The sequence below is a fragment of the Neodiprion pinetum genome, chromosome 2 (genome assembly GCF_021155775.2).
Source record: "Neodiprion pinetum isolate iyNeoPine1 chromosome 2, iyNeoPine1.2, whole genome shotgun sequence".
Taxonomy (NCBI): domain Eukaryota; kingdom Metazoa; phylum Arthropoda; class Insecta; order Hymenoptera; family Diprionidae; genus Neodiprion; species Neodiprion pinetum.
Genome location: NC_060233.1, coordinates 43,499,705 through 43,522,144, shown reverse-complemented (window position 1 = coordinate 43,522,144; position 22,440 = coordinate 43,499,705). Strand labels below are relative to the sequence as shown.

The window sequence follows — 22,440 nt, the reverse complement described above, 5'->3', positions numbered from 1 at the left end:
CCTGGTTTTATTAGGCTAGCTTTGAATGGAGGACGCTTACACCCGTACAGGTTATACCTGGCCGTTCCAGAGTGTGCGGGGTGAATCAATACGTGTGTCCTCAAAGAAGGCGTACACAGCGCCATCCACCGTCATTGTAACAAAGCCGCGCTCTTTGCATCCACGTCCGTTCACTCGCATGTAGGAAATATTTATGCCACTAACGTATTTTGAAAATCATGAGCATTTCGTTTCTGACGACGTACTGCAATTCGCTCCTTTACTTTTCCATCCACTTTGTAATTCCTATGTGATTTCTACGCCGCCGCGCCGCGGCAGAATTGAATCAAATGCAGGTCAACTCTCGTTGCCCGTCGCGTTAATTTATGCAACCCCGGTTCTGTAGGACCGTGCGGGATGACAGGCGATAGGGGAGACGGAGTTTGTAGTTTTCAGAAACTGTAATACTATGTCGTAGAACAAGATCGCTCAAAGGTTACGCTAGGTATACCACGATAGTTAATTACTGACGTAATAAGAGCACATCAAGGGTATGTTATAGATATGTATTGTAAAAACTCAAGAATACAGGTAGAAAAAACACCACAGAAATCTGTAATCCTATTAACACGAAGCGTTGGTTAATTGTATTCATCTTTTTGAGTAGATTGTTTCTCCTCGCATGGAATTTTTTACTCATGCAATCAATTGTACACCAACAATAATAACCATAGTAATAATAATAAAAAAAAAAAAAATAACCTGTTTCACTCTCCGATTTCCCCATAATATGTATATTCGACTGCATTGCCGTATTTTTCTACATTCGTTACACCACTGCTAAGAGAAACACGAATTGAATAATTCGTAATGCCATATTGAAAATTTACATCTAGAACCAAGTTGCAGGGCTTGTATCGAGCACGTCATGTTAAGTTCAAAAAACTGTTACCATTAGTAGTTAATCACGTGAACTTCAGTACCGCGCGAGACAAGTTTTCCCGGGAATGTAGAATTGCTTTTCTTCTGTTGAGGATTGGTTGTCCAGTTCAACTAAAGCCATTCCACTTCAACTTGGTGCTTAATCGAGTAGTTAATATAGCGGTTGAGCAATCGATTCGGTCGTTTCGGTTAGTTGGGTTTACGTTGCAAACCCTCTGCGTAGGCCGACACATTCTGTTAACGGGAATATAATATGTATAAGTATCATTTTTTCTAATGCACCCTCTCGATCAATCCTCCGATAATCGGGACACTTTTCAAGCCTTCCGTGACAAAGTCAAGGCAGAATCTGGCTGTCTCAAAATTCTTGCATACGTAATAAATAATTCCGAAGTAAAAGGCGTAGACCGCGGTGATATGAATCACGTACAACCTGCAAATCATGACGAAATTAATGAAACCGTGTATGATTAAATGAAATCACGAGATGTAGATGCGGCAGTGAACAGTTTGCAAGATAAGCCTGGCATTTGTGTAATTCTTACATTTTAAGATGCCGCCGCGCCCTCGGAAGCGTGTCAAGTTTTTCTTTCATACAGTACTGCCTTGCACCCAGGACAACATCGGTCATGTAGGTAACTATTTCGATGTTATAAAAATCAATTGGGAATAACTCCTTGTCCTTTGGACTCATCTCGTTTGAAAGGTTGATCAGATTGGTGTTGTGGAATATCCATTCGCGTGTCGTAAAATACTGGAGAACCTCGAGGCCGTCGGAGATACGTCTTTGAATGCGGACCATGCTGCGGACGGAGGTTCGTGATTATTAACCAGGGCATATTACCTAATGTACGCGGCGTTTGAACTGTTTGTAAGGTTGAAAGTCGTTTGCACAATCTGTGAAAAGAAATGCCTTCAAGCTGCCAAGCAGGAACGAGACATCTCTTTATCTTTGCGCAGTCACTACAGCTGTCTGTTCGCAAATGCTATGGTCATTTTTGAAAAATTATCGATGACCGTTTCAGGAACTACACTTCTTTGCGGAACACTAAAATTTCGTTCGCAGAATCAAGAGGAGAAGTTATCTTATTATTTTTACATTTTAGAATCAGTGTTCTTGTTTCCGCAGTGTGATTATAACCAGGAACGTTTTGACTTACAATTAGAATTAGCTGGGTGACTCGTGCGACATTCTACAAACGCCAAGAAGGTACTTGTGGTAGCTAAGCAGTCTTTATCTATTTGTATTTTTTACCGTAATCGAAAAATACAGTCTTGGGTGCGAAATGAATAAGAGTTTTGTAGATGTAACCTGCTGAAAATTTAGAACGTATTGCTATTTCTTTTCGTTATGGTCACTCGTACTATATTTGTATATCCCTATTGCGATAATTTGTTTCGGCTCCAACAATAAATCCCACGTCAAGACATTATTCAACCGCAAAAATGTAGTTCACTGAACAAACCAATTTCGTGTTGCATGGACCAGAATAGTATTTTTCGCAACAAGTGCGTGAAATGGAATAACTGCAATAACCAAAACTGCACACTTTTCTCATGCGCTTTTCGAAAGCTGCAGAAGGAGGATACGTGGTTGTGAATATGGATATAAGCTGGTCTTCTCTGAGTTTATTACGACTCACTCCGTAACGTACAAGTCAGTGAACTACTTCAAAATGTTTGCGTCATAGACTTGATACATGAATGAAGGCATAGACTTAGGTAACTCAGGCATAGGCTTGGTTATGCGGGCTATGGGTGGAAGTGGGGTGTTATTATTTACACGCGGGTACTTGTCATTGTGTAGTCTAAAGATGATGAGATAGTAGCTTTTTCTATTTTAAAAGATAATGCAAACGATCGGTACACTTACAAACGCTTCTGTCGGAATAACAGCATTAGAAAATCGATGAAATAGGCAGGAATCAGGTGGAAGAAGAAGACGAAGAGTTCGTGTACAAACTTGCTGCTCCGTATGTCACCGTCCGGATACCAGATAGCTCCGTCAAAGGGATACTCATGGGCAATCTTCTTTCCCTTCTCAAGGACTTCACCCCAAGTGATTGGCACTACCCCACTTTGGGTGATGTTGTAAACAGGTATTTTCTTCGGCCTGTTTAAATGGTAAGATTACAAATACTCTGTATCCACATCTAGGCATAAGGTGTGCGTAAGTCTGCACAAGTGAATATTGAAGTCACGTCGATCGTGCCGCATGTAATCGCCATGTCAGCTGTTTCATACGATCAGAGAACTTGAAACTTCCTTCCCTAACTGGCAATCTCAACGCGTTTGTTTTACGGTCTCTCGGAATGGGGTTGTAAACTATTGCGGGAAACTGCGCTGTACTCCTAACGTCCCGATTATTTATTACAACTTGGGGCAATAAATATTGCCAAGAATCGACTCACTTTTCTTTTGCTGTACCGATTTTTACAGAGATGACTATGAGGGCATTTATTGCCAAATCAACGGGGACAACTTCTGCGTGATAGTTGCCGTTGCAGTGCATTGACCGTAGGACACCTTTGCTGCCAGCTACGATGAGTCCCACGGGTCCGTTAAGGCTGTCCACCCACCCAGGTAGCGGTTCTTTCCATGCTGGGGTTACTGAAAATAAGTAAAAGATCAATGAGTCCAAATTACGAGTCGGGCACGTGAAGGGAAACGGGGGTGCCAAATTTTGCAGAATATCCTGCAAACGAATAAGAACACCGTTCGCACAACTCTTTGAGATTACGTATTTCAAAGCAATATTCTTATCGAATGCATTGCGTTCAATCAATATGAGTCAGAGCTGACGCTATGGTTCATATCGTTATCCATGTTATATGTTAACCGTTAAAGAATTACTTGGTCAAGAAGTTCTAGCCCGCGAAAATTGCCCCATCATACTATTGCCTCCAGGTGATCCTGTTTAGAGCCCATTATATTTGATACTATTGCCTCCAGGCGATCCTGTTTAGAGCCGATTATATTTGATACCCGCACGATCAATTGAGATACATGGTCTTGTGCCTGGAACTACGCACGGGTAGTACGTGCATCCGATTTCAGACTTATGTTTGAAGAGTGAGCAAGGCTTTCTCTGTTTGCACATAGTATCACCTGATGGTTTGTACAGCAATAAGAAGCTTTTACCGGGAGTTTTCTGACAATGAGAAGCTCGGCGCTCACGTCCGGTAGGTAGGGAACCGAAGCTACATTTTGGGTCAGTTCTATCATTTCTGTGAAGATATCTCCGTTTTACGGACGTTGTTCATGTAAAGTACTAAATCAGACCTTTTCAGATATCGCAGTACGGATTTCAAATGTAACTTCGGTTACCTATCCGGTAGCGATGAGCAGCGAGCGGAAGCTTAAAAAAACTCCCGACATATACATTGGATTGCGCTGCATATCAAAGCGTTTTGACAAGACCGAAGTGAGTCCGAGTTAATACTTTGAAATCTGATTTTTCATGTCGATTTTTTCATATTTCAATCCGTCTCATTATACACCATAAGGATTCGGCGAGAAAAAAAAAACCAGACAAGTGCGAGTAGGATTCGCGCCGTAAGGTTCCGTACAAACTTGATTACCCTTGCTTCTCCGTCTTGCTTATTGCTTCTCTCCAAATTTCGTGGTTATAGATCAACGGGAAGTACCCTATGGGTTTTGACGAGTGAGTTTGACAAACGGACGGACAACAAAGCGATCCTTAAGGGTTCCGTTTTTTCCTCATGAGTTACGGAATCTTAAAATACGAGTAATTTAACCATCATCAGGTATGCCTAATTCGGTAGAGTATGTACTCCCCGAATATCATACACAGTTTCGAAAAACAGACTGTATACGAAGACGCGATGACGTAACCACAGCGTTTGTTTTACTCGTTACATCACTGAGAAGAATTAATGAACACGTTGGAGCTTGGAGAAGTAAGAATTTTCAACTGGAAAATCGTAGCTTGCCATTTACGCCAAGTTATTTCTGACTGACAATAATTGTTATTAGTTCGATATTCGGGTATAAAGTTCTATATGTTATCCAAGAGTGAATCGTGAAGCGAGAGATCGAGCAAACCGAGGTGACTTTGCGCTTGGGTTAAATACTATGAGTAAGCACCTGGAGGTATACGACCAATGCAAACTTTCTCTTGGCGATTAACATACTCGGAATACACAGAGAATTATATGACCATTTGTGACGTACCAATCGATGGTCTGGCGATCGCGCAAGGCAATGTTGCGTATTCATCGGCGACCAGTGTTTCGGCAAGCCTCTTCGAGTACGTGTATGTGTTTGGATGTGGTTCGATTAATCTAGTTCAAGACAAGTATGAATAATATTGAAAAATGCATAAAGTGCACATTGCAAGATAATTCGAAATTGCATGTCCGATCTAAAGTATTTGCATTCAGCTCGCTGCCTGGGAATTGTGTGTTTGTGGGGTGGTCCAACTTGAAATTCTTACCATGAAGTGAGAATCAATACATGGGGCATTCTCTACAAGTTCTGCCACTTATATAAACCACCATTCTGTTCATTGTGCCCGGTTATTGAAGGATACTAATACTAGAATCTCTCTCTATCTCTATCTTTTTTTTGTCATTAGTTCAGCCACTTTTTTCAGACTCCCTCGGATATGATTCGTAAGTGTCCGCACTTTGGAAGTTTCTGTGTTTATTTTTCAGATTTTCTATACATTTGGAGGTTGGAGTTTGTTAGGTAATTCACATACCTTGGATCGGGTCGAGGTCTAGCAAAAAATTTCTTCGTACGTAGAACTAATTTTTAACCGATCGTGAACAATAAAATATAATACGTCTTGCATTTTTATTCTTATTGCCTAGTTTGTTTTGAGTAGGAGAAAATGATGAGAAATTTTTCCGACCAAATTGTACTTTTTCCTCCCTACCATAATTTTCATACGAGATAAGTGGGTTTCGACTATTTTATGGAGTTGAAACTTTTTACTCGAAAGTTTCACAATCAGTATCAAATCGCGGTATATGAAAACCGTTTGCGTCACCTTTTACGTGAGTATACTTTTCCCAAATCATTTTACTAATAAATGCAAAAATCCAATGGTCAGTCTAATCCGATTGAGTATACAGCCTCCTCTATTATATCCCAGCTATTGCATCGCAATATCTAGTAAAAAACTATTCGAGTTCTGCATTAGTAGATTTTTAGCCAGACTCATCCGATTGCGAATTATAGCAATTATAAAGAAAAAAAATAGTCTTGTTCTGTAAGAATTTATTCAAAAATGTGAAAAAAATCAAGGGGACTGCTTTCAAGTAGTACACAAACGTGGCCAATTGTAAGCGATGTTTGAGAGGGTCCGTAAAAAAGTGCCTGAACTGATGAAGAATGCCCCCTACGTGGAATTGCTATCTGGCTGCACCCTCGGGCACTGGCCCCCATATTGCACTTGTATGTACCAAGATATGGGAACCTGCATGGAAATTAATGTAAAATCGGAACCGGCTTTTGCGTTGGCTCCCGTAATTATACTTTAGATAGGACTGGAGGATACAATGCAAATCGTTATACAAAAATGACAGAGGGCTGGACATTTGCAGTTTTTAAACATGGAAAAAATTTGTCGGACTTGCAGTACTTTTAGCCAACACACCGCGCTTACAAAGTTTCTGCAATTACCGCCGTGTCAGCATAAGTTACTAATTAGACGTTCCAAGTGACTGGCTCAAAAGAGATGTCAGCACCATAATATGTATGAGCATTCTAACACATTCAGCGTAAGTGCAACGTATGTGTATACGTCGTATGGTTTAAGGAAAAAAATAAGAATTAAGCAACGCACTTTGGTGTTACGAGGTTAATGGCATCTTCATCCATCCATTGTATCATACGCATTACGTCCCGAGGGTCCTCGTTCGCTTCGTAAACCCTCTCGCCAAGTTCATCCTGGTCCACATGGCAGAAGGCTGTACTAAGGTGCAACAAGCACTTCAGCCCTTTCATTGTCCCGCAGAGTTCAAGCACCCTACTCGTACCCACCTTGAAATATCAGCCATGAATATCTCTTTTCTAATATTTCTCTTGCACTGTTACATCTAATTAATCGTCTATCACGTATCCCAGTGGGCAGTCCCACTGTCGTCCCGTAGACAGGTATAATCTAATATTGTTTCGTTGATGTTACCATACAACGATGGCAAACAGAGCTGCGTACTAATTTTCGTTTCTACCTGTAACACGTACCGTATTCATTTCGACGGCATCTTTTAGCTTAGCTTCCAGGCGAAGAGTAGCCGCGCAATGGTACACAATCGATACTTCCTCGGCAAGAGTTTTTCGTTGTTGTTCGTCCAGCCCAAGGTTATCCAGTGTCACGTCACCCTCCATCGGCACTACTTTTTCCATCAAGGCGGGATTTAATTTTCGGACACGGTGAAACATCTATTAAAAAATTTTTTTCGTACGTGATTCAAAATAATAATATTGCCTATTCGGTGTCACATGTCGGTAGGCCAAATATGAACTGTAGTGATGCCAACCTCTCACAATCAGTGTAGATAGTCTTGGCTGCGGGCACAATTCGCGTGAAAGATATTCCGCTTGGAAAGTTTGACTTTTGAAGCCTGTGGAGCGTGCTTAAAGTGTCCCATTTCCGAACAGTGCGGAAAAATAACCCTGACCATGCGCACTATCAAACAACTCAATTTTACGCACTGTATCATTCAGCGCGAGTTGCCTAACTTTGACTTTACGTAATGTTAGTGACATCTCCCGTACTTATCAAATCAAACTCTCCGTGCGAGTATTGCAAAAAGAATGTGGTGTTACGTGTGCGGACATGCAATATATAATTTGTGTTATTACAACACTCGGCATCGGCTCGTGCCGCAACTTATACTCGTTCAGATTATATTGCCTATATATTACTTTTCATCACCCTTGGTGATATAACAAGAGTATTGGTTTCGGTCGAAAATCACTTTTCCTAATTTGAACGAATCTTTACATTTTCAAACCTCTAGAATCCGAAAAGCAGGTTTTCAGAGAAATGTAGGTCTGTCTGTCGATCCGTTGATCTGTTCAACAAACTCCCGCGATGATCGGGGAAACAGCTTGACGATGAAAACTGAAACTAACAGGATTTTGCAACCAAACATTGTGCATGAAAAATTTCCAAGTCCTGATTAATTTGATCTTTCGATTCTATCGGAAATCAATCGATTCTGAATGTTTTATCAACAAACTTTTATTTTTTTCTCCTCATCACTTTTTCTATAAGAATTATTATGTTTTACCGTGTTTACTTATTTGTTTAACAAAACAATTTAGTTGGTTGCCAACTCTTGTTCAGACTTTGTCCTTTTCATGGTGATGAAAAGTATTGCGAAAAACACTGTTTTCCCGGCTTGCTGCACTCGTTAGGACCTGTCATTTGTTACGTATGATGTTTTGGGAGGTTTGGGAGGGGGAGGGGGGGGGGGGGGGGGTACAACATTTCTTACTTAGTCTTACTTCGGGAAGAGGGGGACTCTGAAGACATCTTACGTGAGATTTTTATTTTATTTTTAATCATAAATCAGCTCCCCACGCAAGAATTACTTTTAATGTATTACCCTCTGTGATTCTTATAAGTTTTCTCGATAGCATTAACATTATCATGAACGCTAGGGTGGATGCTGCGAAGGTACGATATTTATGATTGCTTTCAATATTTCAGGTATTTAATATTCAATCTTGCGTAAGATATCCGGCGCAAGGGGGGCCGGGGCTTCCCAAGTCTTTTCGATTTCTTGATTAATCGTAAAGGGGGCGGGGACGGGGGGGAGGGGGCCAAAATAGTTAAAAAACGTCTTGCGTAATAAGTGAACGCCCCCTTGCACAACTTACCATTTTTATGCACTCTATAGATGTGATGTATGCAATATATATTTATGTATATATGTGACAATCACATGTATATACATATATTGAAGACAATATTTCGCAAATAAATTCGATACCCGTGCGAGTATAATACGTCAAATTTATTTGATCATATATGAGACATGCATATAATACGTAGCATATGTTCCTCATTTATCCGTAATGTAATAATCGTATAATTTGTGCAAAAAAAAATTATGTTCTCACATACTTTTGGCATATTCCTACACGCATTTGTCCATACGGACAGAGTTATACAGTGCAGATTTCACAGGATAATCTAGTATATCATATATATTTCGAAGAAAGCAATAATACAGTATACTGTACATTAATAATGGCACCACTTCGAAAATATGATACCACGACTAAGCCACGATATGAAAGGTAATATGCCTTACCGGGAGTTTGAACATATCGTCGACACGAGCTTCCACCGAGCGTCCACGTTTCTGGCGAAGAAGGATGTAGATGCATTTCAAATCACTGCAGCAGTAGAGAAGCTTTTCGAGTAAGACCTTACCCATCAGGCCCGAGGCTCCGGTAATGAAAATTGAGCGTCCACTGTAGAACGATTGTATTTCACTCGCCTGATCCATCGCGGTACGTTTACTGCAGTGAGAATTGAAGCGGTAATTAATCTCGCAGAAAATCATTCGTCGCGTGAGATGCGAAAGTACTTGCTTGCAACACATCTGCTTGAAAAGTTTAATTCTCCAAGTCTGTGGAGCGCGCGTAAAGTAATTTCTTTTTGAACAGTGCCATGCGGAAATAAAAAGTCGGTACGTGCGCTAATGAAAATGTCAAGTGTGGTCAATAATAGCTGGGCTGTGATTGTTCCCCATATATGAGGTACAGAGTACACCGGATGGCCTTTGGAAACCGGTTTATACATGTATAATAATTTTAATATACCACATTATCGTGCAGCGCTTTTACGCGTTTCTACATAATATCTGTTCACCATTGGTGTGCTTACATTTACTATTATTCAACGCACTTTGCGACGCAGTAGCTTCTTTGAGTAAAGGTAGGTAGGTATAATTGATGATGATTGGATATGCACCTGCTATAAACACAAATTTACTCAATTGGCAAACTAAGATCCTAAACAAATCAATACCAGCTCATTGGCAGTATAATGACAGCAGCGATTTTCTGTACTTGCATCCGAAACTACATCTGGCCAGAAGAGAACAAGGTACGAGTTCGTTGATCGCTCACGCAAGGATATTATAACAGTATAACGGTTCGATCCTCGAGAAAGGCCGCTGGACGTGAGATATTACGCCGACCGAATGGTGAAAATTGCCAGTGAAAGGCATCGCGCAAATACTACGAGAGATCCTTCCGGTTGTCACTTGGGCCTATTAATTGTCAGATAAAGCGTATGCATTACATTAATGTTGAATAAAATAGAGTAAAATTTAATGGCAGTGTTATTGCCACTGAGTCAGATTACAGCCGGGGTTTAATTTAAAGAAAAGAGTGGGAGAGAAAGAGAGAGGGACCACGACTGAAGATTTACCTCAAATGAAGATGATTCCATGAAACGTTTAACATTTACACAATCAAGTGGATAAGACGTGTTCGATTATCCGTAAACTGTTTGTACGCATACTCGTAATGTTGTTTGTATGTTTATGCATAATGGATATAACCCTAGAATGTGTAAATATGGTTGATAGGCTCCAATTGGAATCAAGCAGAGAGCAGCGACTCTCCCTTCTTCTTCTTCATATCTGTTCCGCACGGTCGTTACGTATAATAAGAGAAAGCATGTAAAACTCGTTTACTATTATATCAGAGAAAATACAGCAGCAGTTACTTAAGTAGTTTCTAACTAAAGCCTAAAGAGATACGTGACGTGAAATTTCGTACGAAGGTAGGCATGTCATTGAAATGACATGGCTATTATTTTAAATTAACAAAGGTCTTAGCAAAATCGTGCTCGCACTTGCTTATGGGGTAAGAATTGTAGAAATCTGTAAATTGAGTGCTTTGATGTACCGCGATATACATACCTCTCAGACCCTGGTTTATAAATCGTTGTGGGTTAAATTTCGCAGTTATAAAAAAATTATAAAATTCTTAAACTTTGGGAGGTGTACAAGGTTTTAAAAAATTTTCTTATCCAATTATTTTTTCAACTGAAAGGATCCCTTCTTAATTCTTTCAAGCCGTAATTATTGTCATTAAAAGAGAGCGTATAGGCGTAAAAAAAATGCGCCAGAGATTATTTTGAGGTTGATTGAAAAAAAAAAAGAAATACGCCATTAGAAAATTTCTCAACAAACAAAACACTTTTCTGTTATTGGAAATCGAATGCACGTTACAATGACACACCAAGTCAAAGAGCTAAATCCTTAGACATGCCGGAAGGATTCCTTGAAGGTTAACAATGCGGACGACACCTTGCCGGTATAGATAGGCAACTGGAGCTATATCCGAGGTACTTATACTGCGTATAAAAAAATGTAACGTCGTTCGCATCGTTAACCCTGAAGAAAATCTCCCGGCATTACTTTCTAAAATTTGACTGCAAATGTATGTCATTACGTATAATATGAAAACGTCTTGTATTATATAAAAATACTGTTGCGTAACGATGGGTGATTAATGTGGGAATCAGATTGTGCAAGCTAAATTTAGATTTGATGAGCGACGAGCATTTTGCAATCGACAGATATACAGGTCAAAGTACGCAACGTGATCCTGATACTTGGGAGGATTCGCCATCTCTCGATTCGTAAAAATTTTCACCATTATACACGAAGCGGATTCTCCGTATATACTGCTGGCTAAAACTGCCTCTCGTTACAGTTCAGTCTTCGATGAAAAATAATCATTCAGCGGAGAAGCATGATCGCTAAAGAACGGATTACTGAAATTCAATTTTAGTGTATTTTCACTTCGTGTAACCGCACTCACGAACGCAGGTTTGTGCACCCAAGTTTTCCAAACATGTGTACCAATGCGAGGCCGCTTCCGTAAAATAACAAGGCAGTTTATAAATCCGCGTTGCCTATTTCGGGTCTACAACTGTATAGTATGTAGCTAGATCTGAATGTTTATGAAAATGTATCGTTTGCTGCCTTGGAAAGCAATTGCATCTCATTGATGTAAGCAGTATATCATATATCTCTTTCGATCAATGCATCGAGGCGATATACATATAGTCGAGTTTTACGTTGAAAGCGTTGGTGTCACGTCTGTAGTAGACGTGTTCTTTTACGAAATAATAAGGCACTCAGTAATTATAACAATATCTCTCTGTTTGATCTTACAGTGACGCAGCTTTTAATCTCCGTAATAAAAGAAGCCACATTCTTTACCTATAGATTTCCAGTAGAGCTAGTCCTATGTACCACTTATTGTCCTTCCGAGAATTTCTTCCGTTAGAAATAATTTTTTTCGATGTGATTTGAAAATATTCAATCATGCGTACGGGTTAACAAGAGTCAAGAGAGTCGACACCATAAGACGAAAATAATGTTCAGGTTTCTTAAAAATTGGTAGTATACAATTATCTCGTAGTGAAAAAATTCAGCAATAGCCTGACGATGTCTATAAAGGCGGTTCGTAAGTAAATAAAGCTCATTATGTAACGTATACAGATAGGCTTTTAGTTTTTTTCGTAATACTGCAAACAAGTGCAGTGGATAATTGATATAATTTTTTCGCAATGAATTGTCAGAGTGCCCTTGCCGCTTTTCAGCGTTATAGAAGTGCTTCGTACTGGATCTGACCGGTTCCGTTCAATCCATGACGCACATCGTCTAAGTATGGGTTTAAGCGAAGCTTATTCTTGTACACGATATCAACTTTTCCCGTAGTTATACACGTTATACCGCATACTCAGAAACACACGTTATAACGACTCCGGATACATGTTTGATTGATTGATTCACGTTTTTATAGCTTTCTCAGTTATTTGTTTACATCATTACATTTTAGTTTTACGACTATATTGCGCATATTCATTTGGGGACATGACATATTGCGAAGTGAATGAATTACTCACAATTGCGCACGCTTCAAAATAAACTCGGGTTAAATCCGTAGACACGGGAACTTCGTAGAATACTTTTCCGTATGGTCCAGCGACGCACGTCCGTTCAGTAAATTGTTCAACGTTAACGGCTCGCGTCGAAAGGCGGCGGGCTGTACGGTAATCCCGACGATCGCTCGAGCACTGCGTTCGCGGATGTCTCGCCTTGGGTACCTATTCATTCGGTCAGTTTTCCATCCTTTCCACTGTACCTCTCCATAACCCCCTCCTTCCTACGAGCTTCTCGTACTCTCAATCCGGCACGAAATCTCACTGCAGCCCCGGTGTTTCCTGTTAAATTCTCTGCCCATCGCGTCTACGTAACCAAACAACCCATTTGCCAACGGATTTTCCCTTTTGCTTTCCTATATAATGTTAGCTTGGGTCCAAGACGTTCGTTCTTAATACTTTACAGATTTTGCGGGTGAACTATCCGACTCACCGCTACTCATCCGTGGGTCGAAGGGCTCCTTTCTAGAATCTTTCTGGGGTCGTCCACAAATTACGTAAATGTATTTCCTGAAATTTTCGAATCTTCTCTCTCTCCTCGTCTAAGAATTCATAAGATCTATTCGATGGATTTCCCTTTCGATTCTTATGTACGATTTTGTTTCAAAATAGTGCCGCAAAACACAAATATTGAAAATAATTCACCATTCGTACTCTCGAATAAATGTTTTCAAACGATAAAAGTGATCGACGATAGAAGAATACTTCAATATACGAGGAGAACACGCGAGCTTGGAGCAATGACAATGGTACCATGATCGACACTTGAATAATAGGGTTGAATTCATGGTATTTTTCGGGATTAAAAAAAATCTTACGGAAACGACCTCTTCCTGCGCGTCTTCCCTTACTACTATGATAGAGTCTATAAGGATTTCTCACCCCTTTCTCGCCCTGAGAAAGCCTTACGTAGGTAAGTTACGGAGGCCCCTTGTCCAATATGCCAGAGGTTAATGCGAGAGTTACGGAATTATACACAAGAATGCATACCTAATAGACCGCTAACGTAATATCCTTTATTGAAGAATTTTGACGTATTAGAACATTCACAGGTATGCATGACTTCCGAAAGATACACCGCACTCGTCTACCTCCGACACTGCAATGCTATGATTACGGTCAATGAGCGTAGCTTGTTGCACTGCCCGTTGTTACGCGTTGTACTGACAAGGGGGGTATCCCAGGTCGATTGCTCTGATTTGATTTCTTTTGTAATATGTTATAGTATACTAAGAATTCAGCGACACGTTTATTTTTTTATCTGCCATTGAACACTTCAAACGGGAGAAATTAACCTCCAAAGTAAGGCATCCGAAGGGGCGATTTGGGATTCTTTTTTTTTTTCTTCTTCTTCTCCTTGAAGAAAATTACATTTTTCAGTTCTCGTTATGTGAAAACTTTTTCAGTTGGACTGGTTAAAAAATATCACGTTCTTGTGGGTGAAATTGCCAAATCGCCCCTTGTCACGCCGTACTTTGGAGGGTGGTTTCGTCCCCTTGAAGTGTTTGATGGTAGATGATAAAAAATACTTGTTGATTAATTTTTAATCCACCATAAGATATTAAAAAAGAAATCAAAACGGAAAGATCGATCTGGGATACCTTTCTCGCTAGTCACCGTGGCGTTGTAGCAATGAAAGATCCGGGCGTCCGATGCATAGTCTGATGGGTGCAATGATGCCCAATTCTCGAGTAGGCGCGGAGCGAAAAATAAAATGTTTCGGTTGCGATACATTTCTTGTGTGTATGCAGCGCGTCAAGAAACGGGAGCTCATGGAATAAGGAAATGATGTTAGGTTTATGTAATTGTAAGGTATTCAGGAGTCTTATTGCCAATCGGGAACTACCGGTTGGGATTTTTGCGGCAGCAGTACACGTTATAAGGAGAATCCCTCATCGATACTGCCATAGGCACGTAGTTATAGACGAAGGGTATCGGGACGAAATGATTTCGCGGGGTAGAAAAATTAGCTAAACGTCATTTTTCCAACATCTTGATACAATGAAATTATCTTACAGCAGCCACTAAGTATGCACGGTTGATTTCTTCTGTCTATAATCAAGAATCCTGTGGAAGTTATAGATTTGAATAGTCTTCATGGCAGTAATAGGAGGAAGTTGAACAGTGACTTTCTGGTAAAATCAAGAATAAATGTAGTATCCTTTGAACAGATGAAATCAATTCAAATTTCATAAGTAAATTATATAGATTTCAACCTTTGGCATACTTTATTTATATGCGAATTGTAAGTATTTCATTATTTATGACAGTATCCTTTTAGCTTCGGAAAAGTTTACCTCGCCCTATTTTGCCCCGACATCCTCTACACACATAGGCAGGTGTATGTACACTATGTACAGTCACTTAGGATATCGAATGGAAACGTATTGTACACGTAAGTGCTGTGCTGTGAATTGAATCAATCCAATTTCATTTTCCGTCGAAAAAAGAGCGGTACGTCACTGTTCACAGAAACCCTAATCTCCGTCCTGGAACAATTATTACGGTGTCCTTACATCGGAAATCTGTGCATGGGAAATTTGACCGACTAAGGTAAATCAATTTTTCGTTCGAACTTCTATTTTTTAATGACATTTCGGATGAAAAATGCTTCTCTTTCAAGTTGCATTTAAAACCTACAACTGCCATTTCGTATTACTACATACATCTGATCGCAGTCCTCTCCTCAGCGTTCGGTATCCAGTCGATGCTTGCACCCATAACAACGGTTGCCTTGTTTAGCGTATTATTCGGAAAAAATCGAATTAAGCTTTTCATGCCGAGCACGCGAGCGCAAGTACACACGCGTCCACTTCCACGTGCCTGGATCGATTAGAATGTTTATTACGAAAGTCGAGCGACACGGCTGCCGACGCTGCCGTTACGTTTTAACGTGCCTTCGCATAAGGAATCATGGAGAGGCTCGAATACCATCTTTTTATTACTTCCAGCAACTTTCAATTTTACGCTACTTTCTGGCCTGCCCGCGTGCAAGCGAATCTGCACGCTTTAAAATTCCAGCATCTCTATTCGGTGTTGTCTGGAATGCAAGCCTAACCAATGAATAAGTTTCTGAGGCTGGGCCTGTTGATCTGACAAAATAAATTGGTTATTGTCAAAATATTCTTTATACCTGGTAGTATCCAATTAGTCATTCACTGTTTACAGTTTATCCAATGTTGCTGTCAAACGCGAAACTTAACAGTATGTATACGCCCTGCTTAAATCTACCTATGTATTAACAGTAAACCTATGAACCTGTCGCGGGATTCACTGTTTCTGAGTTAGAGCCGTTTGAAATCGGCAGATTTGCTTATGTTAAACTCCACAAGAGACACACGTCCTTCTAATGGAATTTTTAATCGATTCGGTTGAAATTCTACCCGATTTTCCAACATTTGTACGAGTTGGCGAACGAATTCAAGGCCGCTCAGGCCTTTTTAGGGAATCTTCGTCATAACCGGATGTATCCACGAAGAAAAATAAATCGAAGTTTACGTAATTCGTTAATTACGAGCTTGCCATAGGTAAACCCGATGAATAGCAAACTTCTTTTTCGTGTAAGTAGCTTCATTAGAAGCCGCATAACGCGAGCATATTAATGTATTTCATCAGTCGTCGTGTAATCGTCTTAAAATTTATAATCAAACGCTGCAGTTTCATATTACATTCATTATAAGTCAGTGGATTTCCTCATAAAGTTTACTTTCTGCCAGCTCACTGTGTACCCATGTTCATTGTTCACCTGTAGGTACAAGCGCATTGTTTTTAGCCAGATGAGCGTTCGCTCGTAATACATAGTATTAATCTTTCGCGCTAGGGCACTGGAAAAGCTCAGCGCTATTGCGCCGTTCGGGGAACTTGGGAAACGGGAGCGGAGCGCATGCTCTGTGACTTGACCAGCTTACGCCTATAGGGTTACGAACGCAGTATGCGCGGTGCTGTGGTTGAACCGGCGTATGAGGTGGCTCTACAACCTGGGTCACGGGGCTTTCGCGTAGAATCGGAGATTTCTCATCATGATCGACGAACTAGCCACTGACCACGCTGCTTACGCCAAAATCGACCTCACTAGTCAGGTAAATTGTCGCGCACGCACGCATACGCTATTGATCGTAGTCGGTACTCAGCGGATTCGATGTGTGTGTGTGTCGCGTGAACGTGTGTTTCACAACAATGTCGGTCGCTAACTGTACCAGACCTTACGATAATTCCAATTGCTTCGGCTCGTAAACGCGGCAAGGAATTATACTTAAAGTGTTAATTTCAATCGAATCGTCATGCGTTGCCGGTCGCTAGCGAAAACAATTGCGAGAACCTGCATGCCCGAGGGCACGGGCTTGGCCGAGTCACATGGAAGTAACAGGCAAGGGCACCGAACTCCGTGCCGGAGAACATGGATCGAATTTCGAGTCTCTTTAGTAGTACGATATTCTTCTACTCGCGGTGCTAGTGCCCGACGGTATGTTTCGCCGACCGTTGGTATGCACAGATACGTTCTTTGTCAGTGAATACATTATCACGCCGTGAAAGTAGGACATTGCGCGTTCAATATATCTTTTTGAATATCACAGGAATAATAATTTTCAATACCAATGTTGCATAAGTTTTTGCCTCAATAAGTTACTCTTTGAAACAAAATTTCACCAAAACATTTCGCAACCATAAAATAAAGGAAGATAAACACTAACCGTACAAGCCTTGAACAAACTAGGATTTTAACTCCCAACTCCTTGTATTTGCCTTTTTCCGATTTGTAACCGGTCTTACGTCCTGGTATAAAAGACATTTTCAGTACCGACTCTTGCAAACCACGTGCTAGAGATCGCTTTCGAAGTTTGATCCCAACGTAAAACGTGAACAAACGTTCTACCACGCCGTAGTCGTGACCCGGCATCGGAAATCACTTGCAACACTTCGAGTGGCAGAATACGCGGTGACACTAAACTCGACGTATGTTCCGGTGTGCACCCAGCATGGAGATCGATCTTCTTGCCTTTTATTTCCCGGCCGTGCCGATTGGTAATTAGCACAGCAGTCTACACGAGGCTATTATCTCTAGGATGGAATACATGTATGTACAACTTTTCCATTCATACATGATTATAAATGTGTGCACATCGTGCACGCGACGCATATGGAAAGTGGATACCTGCTCATGTGCTCTTTCACCTATCTTGCCGACCGCTACATTCGGACTATGCGCGTGTGTATCACTGGTGTGTATGCGTTCCTTGGAGTAATGTAGTATCTGGAAGGAATCTTCCTTATCGCCACCCATAAGTAGAAACTGTCTGACAATGAGAAGCAAATACGGTAAGATGATATTTTGTCTCTTTCATAGACGTTCTAATTGATGGTAATTCGATCACGTGACCAGAGAGATACGGGATATGTGAGGCTGACAGAGGAGGAGACATCATTCTCATGTTCTCCTCTCTGTCTTCCCACTTATCGGCCGGAAGGCTCCGTCCAGGCACCGCATACGCGAGAAGATGCGTTCTCATTGTTGAGGCCCACATCCGTACGATAGAAACCCGTTATTATCGCGACAAGTTGCGGAGAGAATGTTATTATTGCGTTGTATCGATGAGTGCGAAAGCACTGCGTGATATGATTGCTCCTCGCAGGAACGCAACGGTTCGACATAGATAGGTTGGATGAATAATAGCTGATTTCTGAATTTTGTTGCAGGTCAGAGTGCTTCACAACACCATAGAAGATATGATGATGCGGCTTGAAGAGTTCGAATCAATATTTGGCATGGTGATTTGAAACTACCGTTTCAAGAGAATCGCTGAATGTGTTTAATAGTATTTTCAACCCCGCAGAGTCATTGCTTCAATTTAGTTTTTCTCAACCACCCAGTGTCACTATTTGATTAGTCTATTATCGAAGTCCAAGTACCGCTAACGTGAAAGGGCTGTGTGAGGATAGCACAATTTTATATGCAATAGTAAAGTTTTCAATTTACGCGGTCGGCAAAAAATGACTGCAACATCCTCCTTAATGCAAACAGATCTTGAAAAGTCCACGGAACAATTTTCTTCCTTGACCCTCTGACACCCTCTGTTAAAGCTCCACACCTTCCTTGCTCTGCAGGTACTGTCGGAGGGTGCAGAATGTCTCAGCGGACAAATTCCACGCGTGCAAGTAGTACGGCAAGAATTGACAAGCTTGTGTAGACGCATCGACGCCCTGGAGCACGTTGTCGGACGGGCGAATGTAAGCCTTGTATCCTTGGAAGCTGCTGTAGATGCTGCTGAGGCGGATCTAGGTGTTCCCGATTCACTGTTCAGCAAATTGAATCCGCTGTCCTTTTTTGTAAGTTTTCCGTATGCCAATTTTTCAAACTGTGATCAGTATCTGTTAGAAGGTATCTCGTTGCTTATCCCAGCGAAGTCCAATCACTCACGATATAACATTCCATCCCTCGCTGTAGCCAATTTTTTTGTTCCCGCAATCAAACCCTTTGTCGCATCAACAAAAATGAAGCCGGAGCATCAAAATATTTTCACCCCACCTGCAATGAAATATTTCGTTGCCTGAAATAGAATTTTTTTGCGGTGTATGGGTGGACAGGTAAAAATTCAACTAGCGAAATTACTGTTTTAGTTTTCCATCAAATTGTCCAACCATTTTTACGGCAAGATAATAATACTTCGATGAGAAACCTTACTCAATAGTGGGCATCAAGCAGAATACAATCCAAGAAATATTACGTTTTATTGAGAATGAGGTGAAAATTAGAATTTGTAAGACCTTGTATTACGTTGGATATTTTGACGAGCGCGATTTTCGCCGATAGGAGCAGGACTTGGGGGTGAAAAATTCATCTCCCGCGAGTATCTGGATTTCGCTGGAATTACCCTAATACTATGTAGGAACTGTAACGAATATAATTATCTACTTCATTTCAACCGTACAAGATAGTCACAACCGATTGTTTTGCAGAAAAAGGTCCAAGAACCGGTAACCTCTACGAGAATGCAAATATTTAACCCCCCAGTGCTGTACAAAACGGAAGAGTTCTTTAATTCGGAATAAATCTTGCTCTACATAATAAATATAGAAATGTTACCTGACCATATGTTTACCCACGATGGGCTGATACACATGGCATTACCGGTTTCATCAAATCAACAAAATGATGTACAATTGAATGTATGGAAACTGTTATTGTCGACTTTTCTCATCGAAAGTGACATTACTTCGAGGCTTGGAGCAATCGATAAGAAACGGGTCAAGTCAAGATTGAACGTGCATTGAGAACCGTGTTCAGAAGCTGAATTGTATTTGTACAATATAGGAATTCAAGCAGCGATGTAATCAGATTATATTTTCATACTCGGAGCAAAGCAAAAACATTTCACCCCCTGCCTCTTCCCCCTCCAATCGGCTCGTATAACTGCAGTATAAAAATAACAATATTTCATGAGATATGTTGACACCAGGTGTTACAAAATGGAACACGAATCAGAAACCAGATATAAATGTAAAATATATCATAAAAGACTCAGGGAAAGGAGGTAAGAGCAATAACTGTGACGTGTGTGTTATGTAAACGTATGATAAGGTTATTGTATATGGCAACGGTGAATGTTTTTCTTTCTTCTCCTTTCTCAAGAAAAGATCCTGTCAATTTGAAACGCGCACAAATCGAATCACGTGTCTAATACCACAATGTTGTAAACGCCAAAACAGCGGTTTAACAGCAAAAGTGTGTTTTTCCATCATTCACTTTATGATTAACAGTAGATGAAACATGTAAATGGATTGAAATATAGAAGTTGAAGATTTATCGGCAAAAGAGTATTTGTCAGGCGGATACGACTTTTCCCATTAATGAGTATAATTTCAAGAGAAATAGAAGGCAACGGCAGAAGGTTGTAACCACTATTTTTTCAAGTCAATTTGGGTAGAAACGATGGGAACGCATGAATGAATCAAAGGAATAATAGGAATATAAGGAATCTCACAACGTAAATTGACGGGTTTGACAAGAAAAATAAAAATAATCGCAAGATGATTCCCGAAGATCGTATGTGGTCGTACTTATCGCCTTCCGTTCCTAATTCATAATTTTTTTGCTTTCAACATTTCTGTGCATACTTTCAAGTATTTTGCGTGAATACAACGAAAATAGGATATTGTGTTACGAGTGTGAATCTTAGAGTGTGAGCCGAGGACAAGGGCTGCAATCGCACCAGTACACATACCAACGCAACATCAGCCGAGGCCAGTGCAATAATCGCATGAGTCAGATATGACCCATCCATACGTACGGCACGCGCTGCATTTTGCGAAACCTGTGAAGGAAAGTTTGATCTGAGAAAAGTGGATCCGAGAAGTACCGAAGGTGACATTGACAACGCGTGAAATTGGGAATCGGTAACTTATGACGAATAACACAGTGCGTAAAATTGAAGGATTGGAAGATGAGCATGCGCCGGAGAAAGCCTTGGTGAGGGAAACCGAAAATTTTAGTTGTGTGCATGCGCCAACGTCGTCTTAACGCATTGTTTGGAAATGAGGGAAAAAAACACCTTTTTTGTTTTTAACAGTAAAACGGATTCTTGTACACGATATACCGAATTATTTTAGCGAGAGAAAACAATTCCGATTAGTCACAACTAACAATAAGTCAAAGTGATGTTAAAAAAATTTGACTAATCGTCAATGGTTCCTGTTATATGAATCTTTGATTTCAATTCCATTCTGATCTTCTGTGCGTTCACAAAAGTGTCAACTAATCGAGGGAAAATATATTGCAATGAATTATTCACAGACTATCAGCAACGCTTCAGTTTGCAAGACTTTATTTGCGCTACGTTTTCACCAGAAACACGTCCGCCTGCCACACAATGACGCTACCTTGCATACTTGCCAGACCCACGGGTCGCAGTGCAGCACGACCAAGTACCCTAGTGATCCAAAATTTTCAAGTCAAGATTCTGGGGATATTCTAGATCAAGTAGAAAATTTATTCGAATGATGTAACAATTAGTGCGCAACCAGTCCAGAAAGAAATCGACGCTCTGCACGCGGTGTTATTAATTACTAGTATTTTTTCCCTTCTTCCGTCAATCGACAGAGCCTTAATCCTCTGCCATATTGGGCGTATTATTCCTTTCAAAAATTGATTTCTCACTATATGGCCATGACCGATGCTTACTGCGTGTATATTCGTGCGGAAGAATACAGTAATATTCGTAAAGTACTATTCGCCTGAAGTAAATGACTATGTATCGCTTATTTTTCAATTCACTATTACAATCTTCATTACACGTGGTAATGAATCGACTTTAAAACAATTGTAACAGGTTGTTAATTCGCTTTTTCATTTCATCTGACGACATGAAAGAAAGAATACATCGAGCATGTGCTGAAATTACACCACAAGTGTTGACTGAAGTTAGACGGTCTTTTCATCAGCGAATTAACAATTGGTTACAAGTCGAGGGTCGTCACTTCGAGCATCTTCTGTAGGTAGACACGAACCAAGGTTAGTAAATCCTTTGAATATAATTATTTTGATTTGATTCGATTTTTCGACTACTTTCATA

At 40.5% G+C, this 22,440-nt stretch overlaps 2 protein-coding genes and 1 long non-coding RNA gene across 6 annotated transcripts; 1 reads left to right on the top strand and 2 right to left on the bottom strand.

Annotated features, from left to right (window-relative positions):
* Window positions 1-531: 531 nt before the first annotated feature.
* On the bottom strand, window positions 532-13,027 carry LOC124211394 (putative fatty acyl-CoA reductase CG5065). Of its 3 annotated transcripts, none has more exons than XM_046610427.2 (9): window positions 12,839-13,027; window positions 9,216-9,426; window positions 7,135-7,332; window positions 6,734-6,930; window positions 5,116-5,225; window positions 3,333-3,531; window positions 2,795-3,034; window positions 1,467-1,724; window positions 532-1,354 (listed from the first exon to the last, which is right to left on the bottom strand). In XM_046610427.2, exons 2-9 carry the CDS (start codon window positions 9,411-9,413, stop codon window positions 1,195-1,197), a joined length of 1,560 nt encoding a protein of 519 aa, XP_046466383.1. In that variant the 5' UTR covers window positions 9,414-9,426; window positions 12,839-13,027; the 3' UTR covers window positions 532-1,194. The 3 variants fall into 3 exon arrangements, with proteins under 3 accessions (XP_046466383.1, XP_046466382.1, XP_046466385.1); XM_046610426.2 differs by lacking the exon at window positions 12,839-13,027 and adding an exon at window positions 9,499-9,629; XM_046610429.2 differs by lacking the exon at window positions 9,216-9,426 and having other exon boundaries at window positions 12,839-13,018.
* A 1,884-nt stretch (window positions 13,028-14,911) lies between these two features.
* On the bottom strand, window positions 14,912-15,686 carry LOC124211397 (uncharacterized). Its single transcript, XR_006881447.1, has 3 exons — window positions 15,541-15,686; window positions 15,172-15,399; window positions 14,912-15,006 (listed from the first exon to the last, which is right to left on the bottom strand). It is a non-coding gene; the product is annotated as an uncharacterized lncRNA (long non-coding RNA).
* Window positions 15,687-16,783: 1,097 nt separating this feature from the next.
* Blos4 (biogenesis of lysosome-related organelles complex 1 subunit 4) lies at window positions 16,784-20,911 on the top strand. 2 transcript variants are annotated; one of them, XM_046610431.2, is made up of 4 exons: window positions 16,785-16,953; window positions 18,569-18,640; window positions 18,977-19,198; window positions 19,829-20,911. In XM_046610431.2, the coding sequence occupies exons 1-4, from the start codon at window positions 16,894-16,896 to the stop codon at window positions 19,919-19,921; spliced, it is 447 nt and encodes a 148-aa protein (XP_046466387.1). In that variant the 5' UTR covers window positions 16,785-16,893; the 3' UTR covers window positions 19,922-20,911. The 2 variants fall into 2 exon arrangements, with proteins under 2 accessions (XP_046466388.1, XP_046466387.1); XM_046610432.2 differs by lacking the exon at window positions 18,569-18,640 and having other exon boundaries at window positions 16,784-16,953.
* The last annotated feature ends 1,529 nt before the right edge of the window (window positions 20,912-22,440 follow it).